This window comes from Maylandia zebra, linkage group LG7, assembly GCF_041146795.1.
Source record: "Maylandia zebra isolate NMK-2024a linkage group LG7, Mzebra_GT3a, whole genome shotgun sequence".
NCBI lineage: Eukaryota > Metazoa > Chordata > Actinopteri > Cichliformes > Cichlidae > Maylandia > Maylandia zebra.
This window is the reverse complement of record NC_135173.1, coordinates 50,754,816-50,776,320: the sequence shown is the minus strand read 5'-3', so window position 1 is coordinate 50,776,320 and position 21,505 is coordinate 50,754,816. Positions and strand designations below refer to the sequence as shown.

General features: G+C 38.8%; 3 protein-coding genes across 5 annotated transcripts; 1 reads left to right on the top strand and 2 right to left on the bottom strand.

Moving 5' to 3' along the window:
* The first annotated feature begins 20 nt into the window (after window positions 1–20).
* Window positions 21–21,419, top strand: gsdf (gonadal somatic cell derived factor). The gene is made up of 7 exons (XM_076886609.1): window positions 21–236; window positions 13,636–13,943; window positions 14,415–14,572; window positions 14,676–14,768; window positions 14,858–14,961; window positions 15,642–18,006; window positions 18,217–21,419. The coding sequence occupies exons 2-6, from the start codon at window positions 13,834–13,836 to the stop codon at window positions 15,789–15,791; spliced, it is 615 nt and encodes a 204-aa protein (XP_076742724.1). The 5' UTR covers window positions 21–236; window positions 13,636–13,833; the 3' UTR covers window positions 15,792–18,006; window positions 18,217–21,419.
* On the bottom strand, window positions 3,493–6,405 carry LOC143419526 (serine/threonine-protein phosphatase with EF-hands 2-like). Its single transcript, XM_076886608.1, has 9 exons — window positions 6,263–6,405; window positions 6,061–6,175; window positions 5,415–5,461; window positions 5,157–5,323; window positions 4,941–4,977; window positions 4,458–4,607; window positions 3,996–4,346; window positions 3,732–3,917; window positions 3,493–3,654 (listed from the first exon to the last, which is right to left on the bottom strand). Exons 1-9 carry the CDS (start codon window positions 6,311–6,313, stop codon window positions 3,508–3,510), a joined length of 1,251 nt encoding a protein of 416 aa, XP_076742723.1. The 5' UTR covers window positions 6,314–6,405; the 3' UTR covers window positions 3,493–3,507.
* On the bottom strand, window positions 6,440–8,287 carry LOC143419527 (serine/threonine-protein phosphatase with EF-hands 2-like). 3 transcript variants are annotated; one of them, XR_013099523.1, is made up of 5 exons: window positions 8,039–8,287; window positions 7,608–7,678; window positions 7,371–7,519; window positions 7,155–7,282; window positions 6,440–6,672 (listed from the first exon to the last, which is right to left on the bottom strand). XR_013099523.1 is itself a non-coding variant. In XM_076886610.1 (5 exons), exons 2-5 carry the CDS (start codon window positions 7,657–7,659, stop codon window positions 6,541–6,543), a joined length of 330 nt encoding a protein of 109 aa, XP_076742725.1. In that variant the 5' UTR covers window positions 7,660–7,678; window positions 8,039–8,285; the 3' UTR covers window positions 6,440–6,540. The 3 variants fall into 3 exon arrangements, 1 of the variants encoding a protein (XP_076742725.1); XR_013099522.1 differs by having other exon boundaries at window positions 7,155–7,379; window positions 7,502–7,519; window positions 8,039–8,284; XM_076886610.1 differs by having other exon boundaries at window positions 7,502–7,519; window positions 8,039–8,285.
* Window positions 21,420–21,505: the final 86 nt, after the last annotated feature.

The following is a 21,505-nucleotide window of genomic DNA, read 5'->3' as shown; positions in this document are numbered from 1 at the left end:
CCCGGATGGCTAAGAAGAGTAGAACAATCCACTAGGCAGACAGAGTGGAAAGCCCAAACACGTAGTGGCAGCAGACAACTATTAAACAACGTCGTCCTGACAGTTTTCAAACTAACAACCCACCTTCACCGGTAAACAATGTGACCAAGTGAGAAGAAGACCTCGGCGAGGACTGTGAGAGACGCATGACAACCAACTTTGGTTGTTGTGAGACGCACCATGACATCTCAGCCGAGGTAGGCAGACACAGCCGACGCTAGCAGCTACTAGCTGAACGCTAGCTTCCCAGTCCGACCCGTCGGAGTAAGTTAATTAGTTGGATAAGGTCAGCCTGCTCGGTGGCAGCGCTCCGAAGGGTTTATCTGAGGCCAGGTTTAGCTTGAAACTTTGTTGAAATGTTAGAGTTAATTGTTATTTTGTTTACAGGTTAAACTAAAAGCCGTGCAGGGTTTTAGCTCTGTAAGCATTTCGAGGAAGAGGTGGAATCAGCTGGAAACTGCAGGGTCGTGTGAGTTTTAGCAGCTGGGTTAACGGGGCTTGTGTGTTTATAGCAGCTGTTTTGTGTTTTCAGACTGCACATTTTACGTTCATGTTTGGAGAAAACGTACCGCTTAATAACTCACGGATTATCAAACCTCAGCCGTCGTTTCTTAAAAACTTGGATTTAGTTGGAAAACAGCTGGAGTCGGAAGTATGTGGGCGTCCAAAGCTCTTAAAAAAACGCCGTGTATATATGTGTGTGTGTGTGTGAGTGTGACTATATCTGAATATATCTGCCGCGACCAGTTGTGGGTGAGGGGAGGGAGACGAGATAAAAGACACACTATTAAGGAAGAGCTTAATAATAACTGATGATGGAGTGCAAAATGCAGTGAGAGAATGAAAAGGGGTGAGTCTAGAAGAAATGCTCAGTGAATCATGGTAAGCCCCCAGCAGCCTAGGCCTATTGCAGCAAATCTAAGGGAGGGTCCAGGGTCACCCGATTTGCTCAAACTATAAACTTTATCAAAATGTTAAGTTTTAAACCTAATCTTAAAAGTATTGAGAGACAGGGAGTCTGTCTCCCAAACTCAGAGCTGGTTCCACAGAAGAGGGTCCTGAAAGCTGAAGGATTTGCATCCCATTTTACTTTTAAATATCCTGGGAACTACAAGCAAGTAGTCTATGAAAATGTTTGCTATGCCTTCTAAGGATACTGCCCTAGTGAAGCTTTTATAATGTATGAAAGCACTGGTCCCAGCACAGAACCCTGTGGAACGCCTTTTATATGATTCATTTATATGAACAAACTGTTTGATAGATTTGCTTCGAACCACTGCAGCACAGTACCTTTAATACCTGTGTCATGTTCTTATCTGTATAGTAAAATATTGTGGTCTATGGCAGTGAATGCTGCACTGAGGTCTAGCAGGGCAATCATAGAGAGGAGTCCACTGTTGCCACAAGATGATGAAGTGTAAATCCTGACTGCAACTCTTCAAATAAACCATTCCTCTGCAGATGACCATTTAGCTGGGGTTTTTTCCCCTTTCAATAATTTCTGAAATAAGAGGAATATTGTTGAATAGTCTGTAAATTGGCTGAGACAGCTGGGTTAAGTGAGTATTCAGTATCAGGTTGATGGGTTTTGAAATATATCTGCCCTGCTTGGCAGCTCAAGTTCTCTATATGTCCCAAGTCTCTTTATAGAGGTCATTAATCATTTCAAAACGGCAAGAGAAAGTTGTTCACTAATGTCGCAAGTACTGCCTATTTTGTAGAATAATTGATTTATCTAGAAAATAAAAGCCATGGGTTCATTCTTAAAGACAAAAGTGAAAAGCTAGACTTCTGCAGTGAAGGAATCCTTTGGTTCTGCTGGGGGCACTTCTGTTGGCAACCCCCGTGCCAATAGAAGTGATGTGAATGGCTTTTAAATTCACAAATCTCAAACCACTTATAATGACTTTGACGAAGGAATGATTTTAAAATGGGGAGACCTGTCGGTGACATCTTCCAATTACTTGATTTGTCTCACCAAAATTAAAAAGTGAATATAAAATCAATCTAAGAAATATATAACCATGAGTAGTAATCCTCTTCCCACATTTTTAGACAATACAGTAAGAAATAAGTAATCATTTTTTACCCTTTATTTATTTACCCTTTTTTTTTTCCAACCCCTCAGTTGTAAAAGGCTGATAAGGTATTGTTAACACACTGCTGGATGGGAGGGCAGGGGGCGGGGACCCTAAGTTTCTAAATGCAATAGGACCATACAGGAGCTCCAAATTCATACCATAGGTCTATCTACTAAAAATCTCAGGCAAGTTTGAGTCTCGGTGATCTTGACATCTAAACTTGAGGTCAAGATGACTTTTTCTGAGAACCTTGTGAATGCTATAAATCTAGAATTAGGCAAAAGTGCTTCAAAGGCAAAGCAGTGTGGTCAGTCATGGCACTGACTGTCAGCCATTTTCAACAAAGTTTCAAGATGTAATTTTACCTCATACTATCTTTGGAAACTTGAGTATCTTTGCCATAGAGGTGGCTCTGCATTCTCTTAAATTTGAGACAGATTAGAAGTATGTGTAACATTTGACAGGATAACTTGATAAAACTGAGTCGCTTTCTAGGTTGGATTGTTGTCTTTCTATATTTATCTGATTTGAGCCCTCAGATTTTGTGACCGCTGTCTCAAATTGATTTGAATTTGTGTTACCACTGACACTGCAAGATCTTTCATCGAACTGTGTATGTGTGCGTGTGCATGCATGTGTGCGTGTGCATGCATGTGTGCGTATGCATGCATGTGTGCGTGTGCATGCATGTGTGCGTGTGCATGCATGTGTGCACGCGCGTGTGTGTACTGTAGGTGGAATTTGCGTCCTTTTGCCGTTTCAGTATCGGTACTGCTTTCTTGTGGGTAATTATGCAAGGTTGTTATTTTGCTGTTTTGTCCTGCAGTCACCTAGTTTGTGGTATTTTGTCTTCTGTGACTGGCATTTGTATGCTAGAGCTTTCTCATTCTTCTGTCTCCCAAATTCAAAGGAGTCAGCCAGACTCATAGTTGACATGATCCCACAGAGGGTTATCTGTATTTTATTTATTTATTTATTTTCTTTGACCCCCTCCACCCCCCTTGCTGTCAGTATGCTAAGGGACACGTCAAGTTCAGTCACTGCTAAACAGCCCTGGTCCCTCACATCTCTTATTTTCTGCCAGCTGGCTCCCTAGTTAGGTCTTTGTTGTTGTGGCCTTCGGCATCATTCAGCTGCCTGAGTGTCTACTCCCACAGTCTGACAGACTCCAAAACCCCTGTCTTGGACTGAAGACACTGGACATATAAACCTGGACACCGCAGTGTGGAGGGTGGACAGTGGTGCTGTCCTTGCTCCTGTCGCGTCATAACGAGGAGGTTTAGGGTTCAAACCTGCTTGCTGGCTGCAGTCTTTCTGTGAAAATCTCATGAAAAACTCTTTGAATTGTTAATGTTAAAATAATGCTTGACTATTTCTCTGTGCTCCTTTACCTTTGTCTCAGTGTGAGCTCTCTGCAAGTCCTGCTGGCCTGATACTGAACAAAGTGAGGGACCAGATCAGCTCCCATTCTTATATAGGCTCCTCTATTGCTGCCCACCTCGTAGTAATTTGAAGCCGAAAAAATTGTTAGTACCTGGATACAAGAGAAGAGATGATGGGAAAAATAAAGGTTTCTTCTGTCACTCAGAAACCTGTGCTTTATGTGCTCACCCTGCGGTTGTGGCAGAACTCATAGCCATCCTGTTTGCATTCATGGGAGCGGATGAGGAGCTGCAGGTTGTGTCTTCCGAGAACCTCCTCCGTGACATCTGGGCCCCAGTAGCAGCCTCCCCCTCTCACTTCATTGGGAATGCAGCCATTTTGGGGCATAGGATCACTCCACAACAGGTCTACCATCTGGACAGAGGGTATCAATGAACTGTATGAGCACTCTGAAGAATTGGTCTATGTTTGACGATCCTCACTACCACTTACTTGTTCCCACTCGTGCTCGTAGGTCTCTGTTCCTTCTTCACACTCTGGGTCTGAGTCAGAGTCTGGCTTCTTCCTTTCTCCATACGACTGGTCAAACCCAGCCAACCTACGTCTTTTCTTCAGCTCGTCATCCACGGACCAGTTCATGTGCTGATGGCTGGTGTGGAGGTTATGCAGTGAACGTCGTGGGAGGCCTTGAGGTGGGGTTGAGCTGTGGTGAGTCAGCGATCGCACCCGACGTCGAAAGTCCACTGGAACGCCGGCGTCTCCGTTCCTTCTGTTCGTTGTCTGGCTGTTGCTGCCGTTCACGGCTAGCTTAGTCATCTTTGGAGGTCTGAGGGTTGACGCATACTGTGCATGTTGAAAAAACAAAACACAGATGAAGTATGCAGACATTTCTGTTTTCTTAGAACAAAATTCAAATTAAAACACAACGAACTGAAAGTGAAAGGTCGTTCTTACTTTGTGTCTGTCCACTCTGGCTATTACGTTCAGGTCTGTTGTGTCAGAGATCCCTCCATGCGCAATCAGCACCTTGTGATCAATCACAGTAGCCAGAGGTAGCCAGCTGAAGATCTTTTGGAGAAGCTTAAGGATCTTCTTGCCGTGCACCTGCAGATCAAGTCATCTTTATCATACCTTGTATATAGTCATGGTCATTATTATCATAATCCATCCTCTTCTGCAGGGCTAACACAAACATAGATATAGACAAATATTCACTCCTAAGGTAATTTTTTTCTGGCAGTACAGTACCTTTTTTTACAGATGTAAAAACAGTAAAATTCAATGCATGTTTAAAAAATACTTGAAAATTCTTTCTTTTTAATATTGTACATTCTAATGTATTTTTATGCATTTAGGTTTTTTTAATATTATTTGTTTATTTGTTTACTGTTTGGGTGTCAAACTGAATGCTAATATTAAAGTAAGTTTAAGCCTTACCCTATATTTTCCCAAAACTTCTTTAGTAAAGCCATATCTGGGAAAACACACAATGAATGACAAAATTAGTAAACACATCACATGTTGGATCGATATAAAAATGATTTCTTTAAGCTAGACTATGACTGCATTCTGACTGAAGATGTAAAACAAAACAACAGAAAGAAAAAATGAGAGCGAGATTGAGAGAAGGAAGAGTTCTGAAGACTGGCTTACCTTAGGTTAACAATGTGGTCCTCATGGTTCCCTCTGTTTAAATGAACATCATTGGGGTAGACTAGCAGGAACCCAAACAGGATGAGCAGAATCTCCAAGGAGTTTTTGCCACGATCCACAAAGTCCCCATTGAACACATACGGTTTCTCAGTAGATGGCAAACCATTCTGGACAGTTTTAAGAGGAAAGTTTGATCAAATTGAACATCTAGGAGTGGCAAGCCTGTTTGAAATGTGTGGATTGTGTAGCCTAGCCTACTTTATAGAATATCAATAGCAGATCTTCTAGCTGCCCATGGAGGTCTCCTGGAAAAGAAAACAGAAAACCTGTTTATTTCATCATATGACTGCTGTGACTACAGTAGACTGAAACTGACAAAAATGATCAAATAAATCATGTGGTAATGATCATATCAACAAAAACAATACAAACTATAAATATGAGGTTTAATTATTTATAAAGCGTTACATAAATCAATATATCTGTAGGTGTTTGCCACCATAATAATTTATCCATCAAATAATTTCACAATTTGTCTTACTTTCCCATTTTATTTTATTTTGTTACACATTTTCTTATATTTCTTCCCAGGGCATATTTATTTGTTTAATTTGTTGCAGAAAGTCACGTCACATTTATTTTTTGTTTCATTGTGCAAAAAAAGACAATACCGGTAACAACAAAGCAAATAGGTAAGTAATTAATTAAATAAAAAATAAAATAACATGGAAAAATAAATGGAACTGAAAAGTAAAACCAATAATAACAAATAATACTTAGTATGTATTATTCTTGATTTTGATTTTGACGGTTTCAGTCCTCCATAGCTGGGTGCATGCTCAAATAGTAGGAAATAAAAAAGGCACAGTTTGGGGATCAAATCTAGGAAAGGCCTGTTGTGTACCACATATTGTAATCTCCTTGGTGTGACAGGAGGAAAGATGACTGATGTTTGGAAGAATTCTTAGAAGTCTCCAAGTCTCCCCAAGAATCTGCAGAACATATCGTGCATGGAGCTGCTACTGGGGGAAAGAAATCATGTATGAATAATCCGAGTGTGGAAGAATAAGGCAAAAAAAGACTATATCTGCCTCCACTGTACCTACTTGCTTGTGCTTAAAAGCCTCGACAAGCTTTGACACTCCGCAGAACGTCATGGGGAAGGTCAAGTGGGGCCCCGTGTAGCTGTCTGGTACATCTATGCTCTTGTAGCAAAAATATCTTTCCCATTCTACATCACGGCAGATTTCGTTCTCACGAAAGATGTGAGAAATTAAATTTCCTTCATTAGAGACAGAGGAGAAAAGAAACGGACGTGGATCAGTGCAGTGAGGAAAAGCTACTTTCGTGCTTCTCAGCAGGGAGCAGGCTGGGTGAGCTCGGATTAGCTCACTGCCTGTAATCTAATGAAACCTATAATACCGCGAATGAAACTGTGTGTGATAAGAGTCACTGTCTTACTTTCACTGCTGGCTGGGGTGAAGTGGTCCATCAAGAAGCCAAAAAAACTGTACAGCTGCAGGAAGTGAAAAAAGTAACCATAAAAATGACAGTTTGTGAAATCATACAACTAGTCCGGTAAAACTGTGCTTAAGCAGAGTGGACACCGGACCCCTTGTCAGTGCAGGTATCATAGTTAGCTGATACTGATGTCATGTTTTCAGATGTCTGTTATTCATATATCAAAGTATAGGACACATTAAAATTATGACCTATGGCTAAAAGAAAAGTGAAAATAAAAATAGCATGGCAGACAATTAGTGTCTGTATTAAATTCAATAGTAGAAAGCGATGTGATGACCTGTCTTATAGTTAAAGCAAATATGTCAGCTTCATAGTGATGCTATCCAAAACGGGCAATACATCCACTAGCTGTGCAGGTATTCCAGTCTCTACCAGAAAATTGCATGACCAACATTATAAAACACCGGAAGATGGCTAAAAATTACTTTCATAATGCATATATGACACCGACTTACATTAATTGCGTGAGCTCACCTTGATCTGATCTTGCTGTCCTGCATATTCAATAGACTGGAAGATGTTCCACGTGCACCTGCGTCTGATCTCCAGCCGGGCAACATACTGCCGATACCAGCGCTGAATCAACAGAGCCGCTCTGATTGCTGAAGATTTGGAGAGAAACAACAAAGCACTCATCTTCCATTACCAGTACTTTTACACTCTTAGTCAGATCCAGGTTGAAACACTTACCAGTGGCAGCTTTACCGCATGCATAAAAGTGGGGTTACATTTACAAAAGTTAAACTTACTGAGAATTTTTCCAGAGAATAGTTTGAACTATACACTATGAAAGGTACAGCTGATGAAGTAAATAAACTTACCTGGGACTGAGAGGCTCACTAAAATGGGAGAAGACACTGAGTTGTAGTTTTACAATTTCAAAAAAGCATTTCTTTAAAGAAGAAAAAAATTGGAAAGTAGCTGCACCTCTGTCACATTTCTTCTGCTGTACTTCTGATTTTCTCAGGCCACAGCCCATGACCTCTTTGCTGTTGTCACTGTCAGAAACAAAGACAAAGATACTTTCACGCAGAAGTCTGAAATTTCTGAGCTTGTGTTTTGCAACCTGGGAATAGTGCAATAATAGATCTCTAGATACAAAATAACATGCTATACTTATTTTTACAGTTTAACTGACACTTGATTTATGAAATGTTCCCAATAAATCCAAAATAGCATTCACAACACAAGTAACGTAAATGTAAATAACTTGGAAAAACAAATTATTCCTTAAAATGACTGAATTCATGATGTTAACCATTAACAGAATAAGAACCTTGGCATTTAATATTAATATAAAAATGAAGAATATACAGCAAAATCCAAACAAAAGCCCACACTGAACATTAATAACTTACCTGGCCACGTCCCCTTCCGTTCATTACCTCCTCTCTTACACCTTGTAAAAAGTAAAAGGAAAAAAGTATAGGTTATAACTTTATGACTATTTTGTTTCCCTTGTGTAGCAGCATGGGAAACCGCACGTCCTCTCTCCACAGCTACAGCACCCCAGTCATCACAACAACACACCAGCAAGTGTCTCAGACAGGCTCCTGCGATTGCTTAAACAAAACAAGATGCAAGTGGATTAGGATTAAACCTTACTACAGCTGGCATCTGCGCTGAATAAACAGATGACAGCTCTAATAAAGGGCAGCAAGTGTTTTGAAAGGAGGCTTAGCTGCAGTAAATACAGATTTATTCATGAATGAAGTTACAAGTACAGCACAGCATGTACTCTAATTTGCTCTCTTTCTGTTCCTTCAGTAAGTTTTTGCTCACACCTCAGTGTTTCCAGGCCTCTCACCCTGAAAGAAAACGTTTTTTAATCTTTAGTTTTGTAACACTATTAATGTCTCTCAGGTGCTTCATAGTATGACTGGCAGCAAGACTATTGGATTGCATAACATTGTTGCACCTTTATTAAGTGCCACCTGCAATGCACTTCACATGTTGTTGCGTTTCGATACAGTTTACTGTACTAATATTTGTCTTTATTAAAATGCTACCACTGAAGTTTCCCCGTCTTGCTGTGTTAAATGCTGCCACACCTCCCGTGCCCTGTTAAGCACCAATGAAAATTGTTCATTGAACTCAGCTTGTTTTAAGCGTCCTCAAGAAAGTCGTCTGTGATGTCTGCTTCTAAACGTTTGTCCGTGTATAAAGTCTCTGTGTGATCCCAGCCAGCAGCACCTGTTGGTGCTGTGACTTTCTACGACGAGGAAGTGGTGGGAGACGTCTGCTACTCAAGGACTCTCATTCATACATAGCTGCAAGCTGTCTAAAGCTGGAGAATCCCACAGTGACACACACACGCCCACCATCAGTGCGCTGGACTTATTACTCACACTTTGGGGAAATGGTTGACTAAATGGTTGAAGGCTAAAACAAGGGCAACTACAGAGCACACTAGTCCGCGAACACACGGAAAAATCCATTACTGAGAGATGTTACAAAGAAGAACAAAAAGGGGGTGACACACCAGGCACGAGACTGGATGCGCCGCCATGTGGCAATACACTGCGTTACAACAGCAACTGTTACAACACCCACACACAGAGCAACAAGCACACAAAAGAGAGAAAGCAAAGGGGGAGAGAGAGAAATGGCAGAGACCCACAGGAGGACTGGAGCTCCATGACTATTCACCACCCAAAAACCAAAAATGGCTATGTCCATCTTTTATATACAGTCTTCTACACCCCAAAAAACTGCGCGTGTCGTGTAAAATCACTTTTCTCTGTCTTTTGGCTTCCTTCTCATTAATTCGCCTCTTGATGTCTCAAAAGTGTCCTGTGACCATTTGATGAGTCTGATCTCCATGCCAGATACCACTGGATTAAAATCATTCAAGTAAGCTGAATGTAAAAACTAGCATACAAAAATGCTTCTCGTGTATTTTCAGTCTGAAGTTGTTCATATTACAGATTTTCTTTAAAAAAAAAAAAAAAAGCACTACATCAGACTTCATCTGCACAGAAAGTACTTGTTTGCACATGTTTATATTTAATTACTGGTTTGGGGTTTCCAAAGGGTTGGATGACATTAACAGATTTATATAGAATAGCATTACATAACTATGTTTTGTGTGTGTGCATGCGTGTGTGTTTGTGTGTGTGTGTGTGTGTGTTTTTGCATGTGGTAACAATATACAAATTAAAGCATTCCAGCCCTGAGAGGCTGATTCATGGAAAATTTAAGACCTGAGGTTAAGATCTTTGCAGTGTTGTTGAGACCCATACAGCATCTTACGCAAGACTATTTTCCATATGTGAATTATGTGGGTTTAAAAGGCTATAAAATATTATTGTAATAATATGAAGCAGTTACATTCTGACAGAAGTATTTGTACTTTTACATAAGCAAAGTAGACCTACAATATGTTCATAATTAAACCTTTTCAAAAAATAAGTGTTTAAATAAATTATGTTCACAGACCTTTGGTAACATTGTGTCAATTTGCCCCAACAAATTAAAATACTATATTCTGTAAGCTTATCACATTATTTTGATCACAATATGACTTTCTATTTTGAAATTAAATTTAAGAAAAAAATAGTACAAGATACTGAAGAATAGAGAAGGGGTATCTTTCTGGTAGTACAACCCTGAGTGAATGTATAATATTTTACAAAACTGTGAACTGAGGTAAAAACACATATTTCTTTTCCATATAATACATAGATATTTACATGCATACATACATGTAAATATATTGAACAGACAGCCATTTAACTTTGTGCAGGTCTTTATCTAAGGTGAAAGACAGACTTGTTATATCACCTCCAAAGGAAAGTATTGCAAGCAACAGCTTGCAGCATGAATTCCTTTGGCAGCGTGGAAGAATTCTTGTTTGGTATCCGCAGGCTGCAGATAAGAGAACCAATTTGGCCTCATGAGAAAGTTTGGCTGCTGCAAATTTAGTTGTTAGTTGAGGAATCTAAAGAGACGGAGGTCAGCTAAGGACGCAGAACTTGTAGCTGCCATTCCATACAAGTCTGTGGCCTCGCATGACCCACAGAACTGTGAAAGTTTTTTTTTTTTTTCAGATATTAACATCACCTGCAGCAATCATTGTTGCTTTGTATTACATTTCTTCCCTCAGGATCCTGTCCTTGAAAAACAGCTGCAGAGAAATAATATAGTTTTTTTGTTTATCTGGGGAGATTTCCACCTTTCATGTGATGCCCAAAAATGTGAGGTGTGATACAAACTGATAATCACCCATATGCAGAAATAAATGCTAGTTTGTTGCAGTTTGTTGAAACCAACTGTATTTTTCCCATGATTATAAACTGGGGTCTGTCAATGGGTCATCCGTTGCCGTCTTTCACTGTTCAAACCCAAATGTGTAGTGCAAAAAAACCCCCACATATATGATATAAATGGTTTATTCAAAGAGTTTTAGTCAGGTTTTGAACCTCATCACAGTACAGAAACAGTGTCAGGAAAGGTTACAAGTGATCTTATGGCCTCGGGCATTACTTATTTCTGGTACTGTCCTACTAGACTTCAGTGCAGCAGTTGATACTGATGACCAAACTATTTTATTACAGACATAAGAGCATGCCTTGGGAATTAAAGTTACTGCAGAGTAGTGGTTTGAAGCATATCTATCAAATAGACTCCCGTTTGTTTATGTAAATGAGGCATCTTCTTCACACACAAATGTTAGTTATGGAGTTCCAGATAAACACACACAACAGTTAAACTGCAGGAATGTCTTAAAGACATAAAGATTGGGATGACGTCTATTTTTAGTTTCTAAATTCAAATGAAAGGTTATTGTACCCACCCCTGAAATTCTTAGAAAAATGACATCCAACCAGAGACTTACTCTGGATGTCATTATCTTGGCCTCCAATCACACTGTGAATAATCATGGAGTAATTTTTGACCAGGATGTCGTTCAGTGAACATATTAAACAAACATGTAGGACCGCTTTCTTGCATTTGTGCAATATCTCTAAAATTGGAAACATCCTGAATGGTGCTTAAAAACGACTTCATGCATTTATTACTTTTATTATCTGCTTTTGTAATATATTATTTTCAGGCTGTCCTCAAAACTCCCCGAAAAGCCATCATTTGATCCAAAATGATGCAGTAACTGTATTATTGTACTGGAAATGGAGAGCATATTTCTCCCATATTGGCTTCTCTTCATCGGTTCCCTGTTAAATTCAGAATTCAATTTAAAATGCTTCTCCTCACATACAAGGTCTTAAATCATCAGCCCCCATCTTATCTGAATAATAATGATCATACACGTCACCCTAAAGGAGCACTTCACTCAGACTGCAGGCTTACCTGTGTTTCCTAGGATATTTAAAAGCCGAATGGGAAGCAGAGCCTTTAGCTTTCAAGCTTTGGGACTAGTTCTCAGTTTGTATTCGGAAGACAGACACCTCTACTTTTATAATTAGGCTTAAACCTTTCCTTTTTTATAAATGTAGAGCTGGAGTTGGGGTGATCCTGAATCCTCCCTGAGTGATGCTGCAATAGCCTAGCCTGCTGGGGGCTTCCCATCATGCACTGAGTGTTTCTTCTTTACTCACCCTTTTCACTAACTTGGTGCTTACGCACCATTCTGCATTTAATGAGTAGTCACTATTTATCTCTGACTCTCTTCCACATACTTTTGTCCTGTCTGTCTTCCCTCACCCCGACTGTTGCCGTTACCCCTCTATGAGTCTGGTTGTTACAGAGATTTCTTCCTGTTAAAAGGGAGGTTTTCCTACCCACTGTTTCCAAGTGCTTGCTCAAAGAGGATCATTTGATTGTTGGGGGTTTCTCACTATTATTGTAGGTTCTTTACCTTACAATATAAAATGCCTTTTGAATGAATTGTGATAAAACATTATAGGGGTGCAGACTGGGGCCTGATTAACTATTAATTAAAATCTGACTTACAGCCATCCCGATCTTCAAGGTAAAAAATTTACTAAACCTTTATAACCTAATATATTGTGTAGAAAGTATTAAAATTTAAAAGATCATGTCACATTTTAAAAGTTATATTAATGGAATATAGAGCTATTTAAAACTGTTTTCTACTTCAATTTGTTTGTACTGACAACATATAGGAAATGATATATGGATATTCCAAGTATGACGCCACTTTGGACCTCTGATCTCTTCTTCAAGGTCAAAAAACTTTCATAAAATTGTGCTTAAAATTCTGCTGCCTTTGTTTTTTTTTGCAACATTCAGGATATGACATCACATTATAGTTTGCATCTAAATATCATGATGCCTGATCTCAAATTTTCCTTTTTTAATTTTACTTACTTTCTTTCAAGTTGACTGCAAAGTGCATTAAGACTTTAATGAAAGTATTGTACAGAGAAAGATAAATAACTGCCTAGTTAGTTAGAAATATAGTAGTTTTTATATAATAAGCTCAAGTTATTCTTTTCCAGTTTTTAAAAAATCAGTGCCTATTATTCATTACCTATTGTGATATAATGTTTGTATAATCAAATGAAACATCTGTCACGCAACCCTTACAGGAGTTTCAGTGCACTACAAACTGCTTAAAGTATGTTTTAACAAACAAAGAAAACTAAGTAATTATATAAATGCAATACTGCCCTCAGAGTGAGCTGCCTTGGTGAAGGACAGTCTCAGAGTGCCTCTTGTTACATTAGGTATTTCACTGATAAGGTCATTTAGTCAGGATGTTTAATGGACTGCATTACATCGAGACGTGTTCATAATTTTCCTTCACCTATGGAAATAGCAAAAATACATAAGTAATAATAATAGAAACAACAACTTTAAATATAAATTCAAACTTTTTGTCAAAGTGTTGTGCCCAGGCAGGCATACTATAACATGAGTACATGTTTTTTACAACATATGTGTACCTCTTGTTCCTAAGTTTTTTTTTGCCTGCATTTGTGACCTCTCTTTCTCCACCCATTAATCTTCGTTCATTTATTCTTTCACACAGAACAGGGGAAAAGTCTACAGTGTTAACTATCTCAAGGCCACGTTGGGGTACAAGCAGATAAAAACCGTGGTTCCCAGACCCTGACAAACAATACCCAGCGCAGCATCCCAGTTTTGTCGCTCCTATCTCCTCCTCCGACCAGACGTTCGAAACCAACCGCAGCCTTTGTCTGCAGCCAGTCTTACGTGTTCATCCACGATGGCCTTTGCATTCATTGTCATGACAATGCTTTTGGGCTCTTCCATGATGATGGCATTTGTCTTGGATCCATCCAGGAAAGAACCTGAAGCTGCTGTCTTAGGTCACAGGTCAGTATCAATACCAAATCAGACCCTCTGCAATAACCACACCACAATTTTGCGTGCCTATGTAGTTTTTGTTAGTACAGCCATCTATTTGTATGATGTTTTAATTATGTTTTGGGAATGTTTCAAGGAAATCTTTCTCTATTGTTCAGAAATCAGAGTGAGCTGTGTGCTGATGCACGTGCGGTGAGGTCACATGGGTTAAATAGTAAATTCAGTGTGTGATTCAGGGTCATGTTGCCCAAATGGTTTTCAGGGAGAGCTGCACAGAGACATAACAGACTGTTCTGTTCAAGCTGCAGTAATGAAATCAGTCACACTTGTCTCACTTCAGCCAAACATCTGCAAACCACTAGTCCACGAGGGTATTTGAGGGTATCTAGAAACCAACTACTTTTTCTTTTAATGCTGTAAAAACAACAAAGATTACTTTCTTTTATTTTTTTCCAACACAACATTGTACGTGATGTTCAGGTGCCAAGGTGAGTCATGGCAGTCCATCAAAAAGAACCTCCTTGGGGTTCTGAACTTGCAGACTGAGCCGCAGCTACCTGCCGGTGCACTGGACAGTGTCAGAGAGCAGTGGAACCGAACCTTCAGCATCATTTCTCACACAGCCAAGCATACTGCAAGTATGTGAAATCAAAAGATACACAGAAAAATGTACCACCCTCAACCTAGCGCTTAGTGGCAGTCAACTCTAAAGTCTTACAGTGCCTCTGTATCTCCTTCCAGCCCCAGCAGTCCCAGGCTACTCTGCATCAGCTGATAATCAAAACAGAGCGAGCCTGAACTGTTGCTCCATTGCCTCAGAGATCTTTATGAAAGGTGTGTAACAATACATTGTTATTTATGTGTAACAATAATACTGGTATGCAGCATTTTTCAGTACAGTAATCAAGTGTTTAATTTCCCAGATCTGGGCTGGGACAGCTGGGTGATCCAGCCCTTGAGTCTTACCTATGTTCAATGCGCAACCTGCAACTCTGCCATGACCACTGTGCAATGCCCACCATCCCAAGTAAATATCCAGGATGCCAACACACAGTTAGTTAACAAAGACATTATTACAAGAGAATAATTCACTGATTTATATGTTTTTGACTCACATTTACATCCATAGATATTTATATGTTGTGCTTTAGTCCCCCAAAAAACAAAACCTGGCATAGGAAATTCTCAGAGGTGTGTGGGAACAGCACGATGCTTAGATTTATGATGTACTTTGTTATTTTCTACTATGCTGCCTAAGAACAGCACGTATCTTACCTTGGTGTGCTCTGGAGGCGAAACAGCTGCATGTAGATAAGCATGTGTACTTCTTCTTCCTGCCAACATAAATGAACTTGACCAAAAACAAGCCAAGGCATTCCACAAAGTTCATCGACCAGAAAAAGCGTGACAGCAGGAGAGTATTGTGGAAACAGAACAGTAAATAAAAATCAAAACTAGAAGCTGAAGTGTTTGTTATTTTGTTTAAATCATTTCTATTTAAACAAAATAAAAATGTAAATCATTTCTTGACACCTTGCTTTATTTGGTGTGGAGCAGAGCAAGTCCTGCACACTCTAAATGTTTATGGGGGTTTTTTTTTCCACTGAAATATGACAACAATACAATTTTTAAAATGCTTAAGCGTCAGCTCTATAATCATGAAAATATGCACCGTGTCTGATTCCTGCTCTCTTTATCTTTTCCCAGGACCAGGTGCCATGCTGTCAGCCCATCTCCCATGAAGTGGTGCCCATTGTCTATATGGATGAATCCAGCACCATTGTCATTTCCTCCATGCAGCTGACCCGCAGCTGTGGCTGTGGGCTGGGCAACTCTGAGGATCCTGGCAAGGAGTAGGCTGTCTTGAGTGTGTGGTATGAACCGTTTGGCTTTTATACACACATAAAAAGAACAAAAAATCATATCCACAATTCTGTTCTCATACAAACGCTGCTTTTGTAGGTTGTCTTTCCCTTTTAAAATAGAAAGTGCATTCAGCACTGGCTCCAGAAACCAAAGCAAGTCTGGGCTTTCCATTAAAACAGGAGTTTTGGAAAGCTGGACAATTATTGTTCAACTGATTTAACAGTAATTACACAATCTTTATGTCTTTGTCTGTAAACGTTGAACCAAAGAAAGCTCCAGCCAACACATGTATGGTAAATCCTCACAGTCTGTCTTTAAATAAATCTCATGTGGACAGGCTACTATTAATAGCTGTTAACTATTACTGAGAAGAAATGTTCCCTGAAGAAATGTAAGACTTGAGCCAGACCCTCTCACAAGAGGATCAGGCTCTACTCTTAAAGCAGATCGTCTCTGATATGTCATCTTCACAGATTATGTTTCATGCTCACAAGATAAATTTAGCAATCTATTAATTTCTCTGGGACATGGGCATGACTTTCCATTGGTTATACTCTATATTTTCATGTTTCAACTGAGGAAAAAGAAAAACAATTTTGGCCCACAAACCCAAAAACTGCAACTTTAAAAGTTCATAATTAAACTATTTACTGGTGATATGACTGACATGCTTTAACAGAGGAGAACAAACAATCTTCTGTTCACATTTAATTTTCATTCTGATTTGTCATATGTATATAAATTCTGCCAGTTGCAACAGTTCAAAATTCAGATTCTTATTTTTGAGATTGGCTGCTTCAGTTTTATGTTTTTGTGGCGTAATTTACATTACATTATCTGACTGCTTTTATATACATTTACACGGAAGAATTCTTGTTTTTTTGTTTGTTTGTTTTCAAATGTATGCTTTTTTAATTAAGACTGGTGACAGCTCTTGGTTGTAATTTTATTTTGTTGTATACGGCTTATTTTACAAAATTACCACCATGTTTTAAGTAATGTTTCACAAGTGTAATACTGCTTACAGTGCTATACAATAAAGCAATTTAACATATTTAGATAAACCTTTTTTTTTTTTACTGTGCTCAAGACATTGTTTTCCCATCTTAATCACTTGTACCATTCAATAAATTCTTGCTTATTCCAATAAAAGATTATAAATGATTGAAATCAGCTAATTTTTTTAATACTTCTCAGTTGCTATTGTGTAAGTATAATTCACAAATTAAACAAAATGCTTCACAATAAAACACAAGAAATACAAGTATAACATATCACAACAATGCATTGTAACAGTCACAATTGTGTGGTGTCTCTTTAAGACCACCCAAGTTAATGTTTAGTGATGTCACAAGTATGCGCCACTGCCCCCTGTAGAGTGTGTGAGAAGCGTGCTGGCACATGAACACATGGACTCAGATGGACCTCATATCTTTACCTCCTTAACTCAAAGTAACGTTACGAGTTGTATGAACACTGCTTGCTTCATGATAAGACAGCAGCCGTTCAACAGGGCCTTGTAAGGTTAGTGAATAGTGTGTTTATTAAAGGACAAGCTCTGTGGAATTCCCAGTACCAGTGTTGTTGTGGGCTGAGTGGTCCTCTCAACCACTGAATACAACCCACGTTACAGTATTCTTTATGTTATTCTCTGAACTGACATTTTTAAATAAAACTTTCCTTATACCAGCCCCTCGTGGCTTACTGCCAGCCACAGACTTGCTGTTAATTCAAGTGGGAGGGAAAAAGTAGATGATGAGGAAAAGTTGGCACAGTACTGTATAAAACTAGGTGTTGGTGTGAGGGAGAGCAACATGTTGCGTACTTCTGAGGAGCCTCTAATGTTTTTTTAGCTGCTGTACATGTAATCCTTTCCTGGCTGCAGTGAAATCCTTACATATAGTTCTAAGTTTAAAGTCTGTGAAGTTTCAGGTCTAGCTCAACATTGGCAGCTGCCTCGGTTTTTGATTAATGCTGGACAGAATGCCAGGACATATCGGCATATGGTTGTCTTTTGGCATACTGTGGCCACTTCTGCTGGCTGTCGGCGCAATTGAATGTTCAGAAAAAGAAACACTGATCAACCCGCTTCCCAGGAGGGTGATACAACCAAGTGACTGTTTAATGGAGTGTACTGGGATGACATACATCAAAAAATTGCAGCTTCAGGACAATCATAATATTCGGCTGTCAGACTCAACTGAAGGTAAGGAGACACAACATGACACCATCAACTCTGGGTTGGAGGCGTGCGGGGTGTTTGTTGCAAAATCAAATCTCAGGCTGTGTTCTGAAAATAATTCCTGAGAGACATCATCGCTAATTAAAGGGGTTCTGCTGCATCTATCTCCACCTGACTGACCTGTTTTATATTGCGCATGTGTATAGGCCTTCACAAACTAGTTTACTTTCCTAGGAGACCTCGGGGAATACTGTTGGCCTACTGACCTCAAGTGCAACATTGGTGAGAGCTTTTTGCATGCCTACGCGGTATTGCCTGTGGATATATCTGCTGTGGGACATGAGCAACTGGAGGTCAAAGCCACTGCTCCAGCTGCCACTACACTACACGCACATAACAGCCCTACAACAATCGCAGAGAGCTGCGGCCTTCGTTACGACGTCACACAGCATTTCAGCACACAGAACGCTGGGACATCGCTCTGCATCCAGGTTTCTACCCAGGAAGATGCTCTGGGGGACACGGTTCTTAAATGTCCTCCATATCTGGTCACCTTCTGGCAAAGAAGTCCAAATCAGCGCCAACAACAAAGTGCTGGATAAAATATCAGAGGTAGAGGTATCCAGATCTTTTAAGTAAAACCACCAATTAGGATATTAAATAATATGAAAGGTCCTGCATTTTTAGACATTTTAATGGAAGTATTAGATGCAAATGTACAGAATGAATAAAAAAAAAGAACAGTCCCTTTGTCAGAAAGGAGATGGAGCTCTCTCTATAACTTATGGTGATTTTCTTTAAAAATTGGCATCGTTTGCTTTTCATTAATTTAAAGCTGCCACATACCCACAGGGGTTAGTATAAAATTGTCACACAGCTTGTTTTTTTTATCTAGCTAATTTGATCATACCTGGAAGCTGGAAGTGTTACATTCTTATTGCTTATATAAACGCTTTAGACATTTTACTTTATTTGTTCTTTTCATACTTTGTATGTTAAAAGCTTACTTTCTAAGGTATCTAGTAAGTAAACCTTTCAGACTCATAGAATAGAATACAATGTTCACTATTTCCTTGTGAGCTATTTTGAAGCAACAAGTAACAAGTGTGTTTGGAAGTGGTTGTAATTTATACTTAAGTGGCCAACAGCAATAAGGAAAATCTATTGTGGGTCTCCAAGGTCCAATAATAAAATAGGGTATCAGAGATGCTAGCAATGGATGGTTATGCTTGGATTGTAATTCAGGGGTAAGGCTGGGGCAGAAAAGATTAATAACTGTAATTTCTCTATATTCTTAAGCAAGTTTAGATTTATTCTCTAGTGCTCTCAGTGTGCTTTTAAATCCCTTACCTGAGTGAACAGAAAATGACAGTGAGGTCCACAAGTTCACTAAACTTGGAAAGCCATGTGAGTGATAGTAACGATATTATTTACTATTCTGACAAAATGCATTTAATGCACTTGCTATGATCAGTGAAGCTGTATACTACATTCTTTCAGAAATATGTGTTAAGATGATGATCAAGCATATGAGCATGATGACGTGGGTATTATGAACATTATATGGCACATATACTTGTATTATCCACAATAATATTCTTTTGATATATTTTTAGTTTATGTGACTTCAGTTGTAAGGGTGTTTCGTGGCACTTTGGCTAAAAGGAGCAGATGGGGAATGATTTTAGATGTGTCAAGCACTCTGAAACTTTCAGGGCAAACTTGTTGCTCTGCTGACTTACTGAAAGGCAAAAAGCTATGTAAATGTTCTCTCTAAATGAAGAATGCAATGATGTTAATGTTGTGTTATAAGGGTTGATAGTTTAATATTAAACCATTTCATTTTCCTTTCACTCTCACATCTTTATTGAGTTTAACTATTTAAGAAAGCTATGATAAGATGTGATTGTAAACATATTTTTGCTCTTTTTCCCACTTCCATTTTGTCTGTTTGTTTATTTTATTCAGTTGTTATGCATAAAATCCTCACAAACAAATATCTTATTGCATTTCATTACTACACAAGGACATAATATACTGCCACCTCCTGGCTATGGTGTAAACTAATGGAAGTACTGGAATTAAGTCCCGTTTACTGTGCATCCACTGGATGGCAGACTTCTTACAGGGTAGTACTGCACCAGAATTACAATCAGTATAAATAAATAATTTACTGCCATAAAAAAACTACAAGTAGGGTGAAACACCAGTTTCTCTGTGAAATGTTGAGCATTATTCCTGTCTTTTAACAAACACCATATTTCACATATTCCTCCAAAATGTGGACAAGAAAATCCACAAAGGTGCTTCAAGTAGGCTCCTGTTCCATTGCAGTTTTTGTGATCTGTCTCAAAATAATAATCAGTTGTTTAAAATAATTAGTGGAATTATTCCTAATGATCAAAATATATACTAAAAGATCCATTCCAACTGCATGTTTAAATGATAAGCCTAGTATAAAAGAAAATCTGTTTGAATTGACTAATCAATCACAGCGTTAGTTTGGTCATGACAAAAAGTCATCCTAAGCAAACCTTGGCAAATCTCAGTGCCAGAATACATCAGCTGATGGCTGAGCTGATACTCTTTAATACACAAAATTGGAAAATTTCATGTAGTCTGTCTACATTTACTGAACATCTGCAAGTGGTTTTGCAAACCACCCCATCCCAGCTCTCTTCTCTGCATAACATAATCAATGCCATATCTGTTGTTATTGATGTACTGTTTTGTATGGATTGAAGGGGTTTGGGTGGGCAGTGGGGGGAAACCTTTTTTCTGTTACAGTGTAGACACACTATTAAGCCTAAGCACTATTAAGGCTTAAATGAAGGAGGGTTTTTGTTGGTGTGCTCTGCTGGCAGGCGACCAGGGGCAGCATAACATAACCCTCCTATTGGGCCTCCAGACAGACCTTTCTCCGAAATGTCATGAAAGGTGTGACAAAGGTGAAGAGTGAGTCAGGACATTCTGCCTGTCTTAATCACCACCAACAAACAAATCACAAGAAAGTGTGAAAAGAAAAGAAAAAAAGGTATCTTGTGTGTTTAAAAGCCAGTCATACTTGCCTTTAAGCTGTCTGCTTTCTTACTGAGTCATTTTTTAAGTTCAATGGATACATATTGCCAAGAACAATTTATTCATGTGTCCCCTCAAATGATCTTATTTATGAATGGATATTAGTCAAATATATCAAACAGGACCACACAGGACAAAGGGGATGATTTCCCTAAATCAGATTTTTTAAATCTCTCTTTTTCCATTACATATAATCATGAGATCAAATGATTATTTGCTGTAGGGTTTTCAATACTAAAATTATGGCAAGAGCTCACTGTAAATAATAAATATTATAAAATAAAGCATTGTTTTTGTTTATGTACATTTTACATGTTTTGTTATATCATATTATAATAAAATTACTTACTTATTCTCTATCTTTTCTTGTTTTACGTAATCATTCTATTCATTCTATTCTTCAGGTACCGTCAACCAAGTTAAATCACGATGGAGCACGTAACGT